We start from the raw sequence: 8,954 nt of genomic DNA, 5'->3' as shown, positions 1-8,954 counted from the left end.
TATTTTTAACATACATAATGAAATCCTACATACTTACAGGATGATGCTTATTACTAGGAGCCATCAAGTCGACTAATAGCCACCCATGAACAACAAACAGATCTGAACTTTGCCCTATCCTGCCCATCCTCATAGAATGTCTGTCACACCCAAGCTCACTATGATTGTCACTGTGTCATAGGATTCTTAGGATATGCTTAAAAACAAAATGAGGATGTTGAAAATGTGCTGTTGTTTTGTAATGCTAAGTCAGAACCAACACATAGCTGACTGTCGACTGAGTTTTCAGAGGCAGTTAATTGCAAGGCAGGAGACTGTCCAGCCCATCTTTATCCTTACTCAGTGGAACAGCTGCTGGATTTGAACTGCAGTGCATTGTATTGATAGTGAGTTCCTTACCACTAGCCACCAGCTGTTGATGCTGTGTACCATGGAGTTAGAACCAACCCATAGTTGGCCTTCCAGCAAGTTTTCAGAGGCTGAAATGGCATAGGAGATTATCCATCCTTCTGCGGAGTGGCTGGCGGATCTGAACTGCATACCTTTGGGATTACAGTGCAGATTCTTACCACTAGGTGACCAGAGCTCCCTTTGGAGGTATCAATTAATAATACTGGTCACAAATTGATAGACATATGTAGGTTCATTATATTGTTTACTGTGCCTACTTCTGCAAATGCTTAAAATTGTGCATAACAAACATTTAACATAATTAACATAATAGACAACTTAGAGAGTTGGACAATGACTAGGGAGGACAGAAGGAGAGTGGATGCTTTTGAGCTGTGGTGCTGGAGAAGGGTACTGAATGTACCATGGACTGCCAGGAAAACAAACAGATTCATCTTGGAGAGGATTAAACCAAGCTACTCCTTGGAGGCAAGGATTCTGGGGCTTCATCTGACATACTCTGGACATGTTGCCAGGAGGGACGGGTCCTTGGAGAGGGACATCATGCTTGGGAGGGTTGAGGGACAATGCAGGAGGGGAAGACCCTCTGTGAGATGGATTGATTTGGTGACTGGGGTAATCGGGATGGGTGTGTCAGAGGCGGTGCGGTTGGCGCAGGATAGAGCAGGGTTTAGGGCTGTTGTGCATAGGGTCGCTATGAGTCGGAAACGACTCGACGGCACATAACAACAACAACAACAACCATTTATATTAGCAATTCACAAAATAACAGATGCTAAAGGAGATTCCATTAATGGAAACTGGTATTGTGAATGAAAATATTCACTTGTGTATTTTAATATTCTATCTTATGTTACATAAGAATATATATTGTCTTTGGACACTATCCAAAATTTACTGGTTAATTTTAAGTTAAAATATCTTACATACATAACAAATTGTCTTTGTTTTAGACTATATACATCATGCATTTCTGAAACACAACAGAAACAGAAAACAATTATGCATATGAACATATTCTAATTTCTGTTTCTGAAAAATTATTATTCTGTGTTTAAAACCGTTATTTAAAATTGTATGCTGTGATGTGCCAAAATCTCGTTTTCAACATAACAGAAAGACAAAATATTATTTTTCTACTTGATAAAAATAAAATCCAAGTTCTTCAGCACCAGTCATTTCAAGTTCAACATTTTATTACCTGTAATCTGGAAGGGAATTGGTCATCTTGTCTATATTTAACATTTTCTGTTAAATCAGTGCCAGTATAAGCACGGTTTTCTACTTGCGGCTGGTCTTCGGAATTAAATGCAGAAGCTTCAGTATCCTGACCTTGTTGAACTGGGAGTTCAGTCACATTATCTAGAAGACTACCATCTTTATAGTATGTCTGATAATAATATTCTGCAATAGACACAAGTGGTAATATGTTAGAACTCTTAATATAAAAAGGAATTTGATCTAGAGCGAGAGATTAGATGTAAAACAGCCTATATTACCAAAAGAAAGAAAATTAAATCATGATTTTCTCAACTGTATACTTTAAAATAGTAAAATTAGTGGATAAATCTATAGAAATATATATGTCAATTCTAACACCATCTTCACTATCCTAAATAACAAAGTTAAACATAGTAATAAAATAAAGAAAAGCATCTGTATCAAGCTATTTTGCAAAGATTCTCTGTCTTCACTGCTGCCACAAGACATGTGAAAATGCCTGTGGCAAAGAGGGGTTAAAAAAAAGAAACAGGTTCTGAAGGTCACCTTTGACCATCTAGTGGAAGATAGAATAGTCAATGCTGCCAAATTTTTTTTTTAGTGTAAGATTGGGGATATCCCTCTATTTCTGAGGACTACAGCATGGCATTGATTAACAAAGAACAAAGAAAAAGCATGCTCTAAACTTTATGCTTCTCTCCACACCTCTCTTCCCTTCCTAGCCAACCCCACAAAAAGAGGTTTTTTTTCACAAATGCCATGTGCTGCTTTTCAGAAAATAAATCCCTTACCCGAAATAAATTGTTAGGTTTCAGTCCTGGAGGGTCTGTTTTCAAATTATGTTCAGTAATATCCCAAATATCAAAGTCCAAATAATTTTCTCTTCAGAAGGTTAGACTTGGTGGACACATTGTTGGATATAGGCATGATAATTTTAACTGAGGAGTTGATCCTTGTTCGTGACGGTATACAGATTTTATTCTGGCCTGTTTATTCAGGTGAAAGATATTCTGTATAAATTTGAAGTCTAGCTTCATCTCTTGGGACAAGAGTTAAAAAGTTGTTTTTTGCTTATTCACAGTCACTTGTGTGTTAATTGTTATTATTTGTCAAAATTCTGCCAATTTGTATGTGTTAAAACAGCTGACAGATTGTACATAAAACCTCCAAGATGCTGCCAATTTTGAGCAGTTTCTTTAAGAAAGAATCAAACAGGAAAATTGGTAATCTCAGTGTAACCACTGAAAGACGACCAAGGTAACTATAGCCTTTTTCAAAAGGTATCTGAAATACCTCACCAAAAAATATTTGAAGAAGAATAAAATCAACATGATTGGTTGCATGTAGTTGCTAACAGTGAAGAAAGTTATGAATTACATTACCTACAGATGAACTGGGAAGAAGAGGAAGAAGATGAAGAAGATGAGGATTATAACTTATTTATCTTAAATATTTTATATAAACCCGTTAATAAAACATGAGAAACCATCCTCCTTAAAATAATAAATAAAAGTACATTTGTATTTTCAAAAGCGAAAGTAAAAAGTCAGTAAATAATGTAAAATAAACCCAACAAAACACACAAAAAGCATTGCTTTAAATTCTTCTAACCACATCTCAGTATTGTTGCTTATTAACTGACAATGAAATAAAGATAGCTGGGGGTTTTCCCATCATTTTCCTTCATAAAAATTGAGTTTTTTAGAAATACCTTATACTGTACAGATAGTTAATTCTAATACTATTTCTGTGATTAGCAATTTAGCTAAATTATAGGGAAAGACCACTTCTTTTGACACATTGTTTCATTCAGTATGTTTTTCACCTCAAAGTCAAGTCATGGGTTCACCATTCTCACAAGGGACTAAAAACACTGGCATGAAACACAGTAAGTTGTCATTGTTATGTGAAATCATGTGGCAACTGACTCATGAAAACTCTCACAGGTTTTCAGATGCTAAATCACACAGGAAGAGACTGCCATTCTTTCTCCTAGGGAACAGCAGGTGGATTTGAACCACTTGTCTTAGGGTTGGTGGCACAAATTCTTACAAGGCCTCAAGAGTTCCCTTAAACACAATAATAAATAGGGCACATCAAAGAGAAACATGTGCTGTGATCATGTGAAATGCCAGATATGAGAGCAGATGACTCAGTTGCAGCCATCATCCAAAGCAACAATTACTCTACAGAAAGTACATTAGCAGCATTGTATACTTATAAAAATGGCAATAACTTCTACTCTGCCTCTGAAAACCACTGGAGGGTCATCTTGATTTGGTTCCAATTTAATGACACACAAGCTTCTACCAACAGAGATTATTAGAAATTATCAAGTCAAACAGAATTTGGCATTGTCATAGTATTCATACTTATCTCTGTTCACTTTAAAGAAAACTCCACATTGTCATGATTTGAGTTTACAATAGTCAGGACAGCCCCAGTACAATCTAAATACCTGAGATAGACCAAGGAGTGTGATTCTCTGTTTGTACTTCTACATCAGACTTTTTATTATCTTCATTCTGTCCACAGTGGAGTATTTTACTGAGCTCTTCCACCTGAAAGAAAGTGAGGTTTTAGAAAAAAACAAATAACATGCAATTTAATAATACCATTCTTCTAAAGCTACAATAATTACTTACATTTCTTGGTAAAAGCATTAGAGAATCATTAAAAGCAGTTAATTTCCTTTTCACAAAAACTAAATATATCATCTCTTATATCTAATACACACAGGTAGATACTTTTCTTTCTAAACAATTTTATTAAGCTTTTATATATTACCACAGAAATTTGAAAGGTAATAAGCCTCTCAAAACAGGATCTTTTATTTGTAACAACAAAAGTAACTATCTAAATATGAATATTTTTAAGTCAGCTCAAGAAAAACCACTTAAAGCAAGTGCCCATGGGGTGTTCAAGGCTATAAAATCTTGCTCTTTAAAGAAAAAAAGTACAAACACATACATTTCTATCCATGTAGAATTTTTTAATATTAGACATCTTGAATTAAACATTCACTTAAATATGTTGTTGTAGTTAGGTGCCATAGCAACTAACTAATTTGTTCAACTCACAGCAACCCTAGGAACAACAAATCTGAACCCTGCCCTAACGTGTGCCATCCTCACAATCTCTGACACACTTGAGCCCATTGTAGCAGTCATTGTGTCAATACACCTGGTCAAGGGTCTTCCTTTCTTTTGTTGACACTCCACCTTTCCAAGCATGATGTCCCTCTCCTATGAACAGACTCCTAACAACATGCCCAGACCTATTTAAATACATCAATGCTCATTTGTCTTTACATAGCAGTCTTATGACTAAGTATTCCTGGAGCAGAAGAAAATAAGTAACTGTTTTCTTCCATATGCCTCTTACATTCAAAATCTAAAAGGATGCTACATAGATCAGAGCAAGAACGAAGAACTGCCTTACTCAACAGATTTCAGTCTAGCAGGATCTCAGTCTATCAATAAAAACATAACTTTTGAACTATTTAATGATACATAAATTTAAAAGGAGGTGATAAGTAGATTACCTAGGCATTTTATGAGAACCAGATACTCTGCAAACTAGTAGTAGATTAAGGTTGAGGCAAGCAAGGGCCCAAGGGTGCCGAAATATGAAGCCCACACTCTCAGAATGTCTAAATTCCCATTCCACAAGGAAAATGGAGTCAGAATTAACTCCATGGCAACCAACAACAGATAGCAAATGATCAGATGAAAAATTTTCTTGCATGAGGCTTCTCATTCCAAAGTTTAAGTAGTATTTTTCCACTAGTTCATTCTTAATTATTAAGCTTTTTACTGTTCCAGATAAACAGAATTACTGAATTTCTGTTTATAGTTAATACCCTACCCAATCTGGCCCAAGGAAAAAGGGACCAAACGCCGTGGTGCTGTCGAGTTAACTACAACCCACAGCAAACCTATGTGCAACAATTTGGAATTGTGCCTGACTCTGTGCCAGGCTCAGATCTACAACATGCTCGAGCCCAATGTCACTGTCACTGTTAGCACCCAAATCAAGATTTCTCAGCCACTGCAATTTAAATATGTTTGTTTTTGGCATCTGTAGTCACTGAGTCAGACTGACGTGAAAGCAATGGGGGTTTTGATTACAGCAAATCTTTTTTTAACAACGTAAACTATAAAGGGTGTTGTTGTTCTTCCTAAAGTCCCATATTTCCCATCCTTCCTTGCAATTACGTTAACCATTTCTGATTTTCCCCCCTAGCATAGTCCTTACTAGCTCTTTTAAACATCCAAGAGTCTTAAAAATAAATAAATGCTACAATTTCATAGATCCCAACTCATAGCAGCCCTATAGGAAGGACAGAATAGAACTACCCAGTAAGTTTTCTATGAAGCTATAATGTTTTATGGAATAAATAACTAAATCTTTCTCCCAGGAAATAGCTGTTATAGTTGAACCACCTATTTTCATGTTAATGTCAATCCTTAACCACTTTTCCACCAAGCCTCCTTTTGTTGTTAGTAAAGAAAAAGTATTTCTGGGTTATAATGTTAATAGAGAGTTCTGGTAGCATAGTGGCAAGAAGGTGCACTGAAATGTCAAAGGCCTGTGGTTCAAATCTATGGGCAATCTCCTTCCATTGAATTAAATGCCTCTAAAAACCCATCGCAGGGTCAGCTATGCATTGATTCCGAGTCGATGGTAGACAAAAACAAAGTTAAAGATAATTCTTATGATGGATATCTCAAGGCATAGTTCTTTTGATAAGAAAGAACAGCAAATCTTGTTAGTCCTTTGCCTATTTATGTGATTTTAGGAAATGCACCAAAAGTTATGATGGGCTAGGCAATAGCTTAATTTCCATTCAATCAGGTGAAACTAGCTCTAAGTCCTATGCCCAAAGAGTGCAAATGCCCAATAAATCAAGCTGGAAAACAGAAGCAAAACAACAAAATAAGTAGCAAGATTCTGTGGTGACAGGGAGAAAAATTACACTGCTGGGTTAGTGGATTTATCTGGCCTCTCCTCCACGTGGAAACTGGTACTGGTTTTCTTGTTTCTAAAAACGAAGTACTGGTCAAAGAATTTTAAAGAATTTTTTTTTTAAGTGGCATGTTAAGTATTTGCTCTTACTGCATATTTTGATGACAAAATCAAGTTGCTGAATGACTTTTACAAAGGCAGTTATGTATCTTCTAATTCCACTAGAAAGTACACGATGATAAATGCCCAGTTAGCCGCCCTACACTTGTTAAACTTTCAAGGTTTTGTGGATGAGTTTCACATTTAATCTTCACAAATTTGGGGTAACATTATCCCCCCTGTACGGGCAAGTGAGGCTCAGTACCCGTCATACTGGTGGCCTAGTGGTAGGGAGTTGCGCTGCCAACGCAACCATAGTTCGAATCCACCAGCTGCTAGGGAGGAGGAGGATGGTCAATCTCCTCCCATGGGCCTTACAGAATTCTGAAAATCCCCTGAAGCATCAATTATGGGTTGATTCTTACTCCATCGCAATGAATCAATCATCTTCATCACCTCTCATTCGTCCAGCGAGTTGGGAGAGGTTGGCTGGCACTTTAACAAACTCAAAAACTATCTAGGGGAAAAAATGCACAAATGAACCTTCTACCAATGGGAAGTTACACGTGAGAATGAGCATCATCCAACCAAAATACTTAAACTCAATTCATGGCAGCCAGAACTGCAGCTCAAAACGAGTAATGCAAATTCTTGGGTTTGCTCCCCCAAAGTACCTGGCATTAGCAAATTATCGCATTAAGCTATTAAAATACAATTTTTAAAAAAATGTTCAAGTGGTTTATGTAGTAGTTCTGTAACTCTGCCCAAAAGGCGAGAGGCCTCGCCAGGGACAGGGACCGGCGGCGGGCACCTGAGTGCGGAGCTCCTGGTTGTTGCTCTCGGCGCTCTGGTACAGCCGCTCCGTGTGATGCAGCAGCCTCTCGATCTCTTGCACCTGCCGCTTGCAGCTCCGCAGCTCGCGTTCCAACTTCTCCACCTTCCGCCTAAGCTGGGCAAGTTCGGGCTCCGGGGAGGTGGGTGGCGACGAAGAAGGCGAGGACGGCTGCGATGGCACCTGGGAGGCCATGTAACCTGGCGCGAGGGGCCCCACGGGCGCCAAGGGGCTCAGTTCAGACCAGTGCGGGGACTGGCGTTCCCAGAGGCCAGGGAAGCGCGCGGGCAGCAACAGGCCGCCTCACACCGGCCCGGCTGCGGCTGCCCCTGGCCATGACGACCTGAAGCTCGCTGCCTTTAGCCGAGCGCGACTGCGGGCAGCGAGGAAGGGAACACAAGATAGTCTGCGATCCGCGTACCTGTGAAACATAAAAACTTTACTTCCTTCCTCACCAGCCAAGAAGGCAGGAGGAGCGCTAGAACAGTGGGCGGGCCACAGAACCAGGAGCTAAGCGCTCTCCTGCCCAGCCAGAGCTGAACCGGAAACGATGGCCCTGGCGGTGGGCGGGGCCGCAGTAGAAAAGGAAACGACGGAAGGCGAGAGGGTCCGGCCAGGGCACATGCGCACTCCCTACCGAGTGAGGGCGTGGAAACCCGGGGGCGTGTAAATTGCTTGCTGACGTCCTGAATGGGAAAGTTGTCACTTCAGGTCTCAACCTGTATCTTCTGCCTTTCTTTGGGAGAGTTTCCTGTAGAGAGTTCACTTACTGATTACAGATCATGTTACAAATAAGAACTTTAAGTCTTGAAGAAATAGCTCGCGATTATAAAACAAACAAAAAGCCTTAACTTCTGTGCTCTGGAGTCAGAATTGACTTATAGCTGATCCGATAGTGGGTTTTCAGAGGCTGTAGATCACACTGGAGTTTGCCTTTCTCAGAGCCTCATGTGGATCCCGATCTGCCTTTGGGTTAGCAACACAATGACTTAGATGCCAGAATCTCTTAACTACTATAGTTAAGGACTTTCAAGTCATAAACCAGTCGCAGCTGTCACTCTAGGGGGTTTTCAGATGCGGTAAATGGTGGGGAGATGGGGGTGGTGAATTCAAACCACATGCCCTTGGGATTGATGTGCACCACTCCCCACCACTAAACCACCAGAACTCCCCAAGGATTATGAGATCATTATAAATCAGGTTTAGGTTCTAGTGTTCCCACACGTATCTGGTTTTTTTTTTTTTCTCGTTGTGCTCCTACTAATTAATTCAGCCCCAGTAGAAGCAAATACACAAAGTCTGACTCAGTAGAGAAGAACGTCTCTCTTGTAAGAAAGTAAACTACTGAGTTCTGCAGAAGAGAAAGCCCGTCTGGATGGGTTTATTTGGTTTTTCATTTGCTTAGAGATTGGCACTGCTTCAC

At 39.5% G+C, this 8,954-nt stretch overlaps 1 protein-coding gene across 1 annotated transcript in view; it reads right to left on the bottom strand.

The window, feature by feature from the left end:
* AGGF1 (angiogenic factor with G patch and FHA domains 1) overlaps positions 1 to 7,726 on the bottom strand; it is a 39,007-nt gene extending 31,281 nt beyond the window's left edge. The window contains exons 1-3 of the mRNA XM_006889833.1: positions 7,511 to 7,726; positions 4,091 to 4,193; positions 1,613 to 1,815 (exon numbers count right to left, since the gene is read on the bottom strand). Coding sequence (XP_006889895.1) covers positions 1,613 to 1,815; positions 4,091 to 4,193; positions 7,511 to 7,726 — 522 coding nt within the window. The remainder of the gene's footprint in view (positions 1 to 1,612; positions 1,816 to 4,090; positions 4,194 to 7,510) is intronic.
* Positions 7,727 to 8,954: the final 1,228 nt, after the last annotated feature.

This window comes from Elephantulus edwardii, unplaced genomic scaffold (genome assembly GCF_000299155.1).
Source record: "Elephantulus edwardii isolate Elephantulus edwardi_28Jun2011 unplaced genomic scaffold, EleEdw1.0 scaffold00082, whole genome shotgun sequence".
NCBI classification, from domain to species: Eukaryota; Metazoa; Chordata; class Mammalia; order Macroscelidea; family Macroscelididae; genus Elephantulus; species Elephantulus edwardii.
The sequence above is the reverse complement of the archived record's forward strand: the minus strand, read 5'-3'. Positions and strand labels throughout refer to the sequence as shown.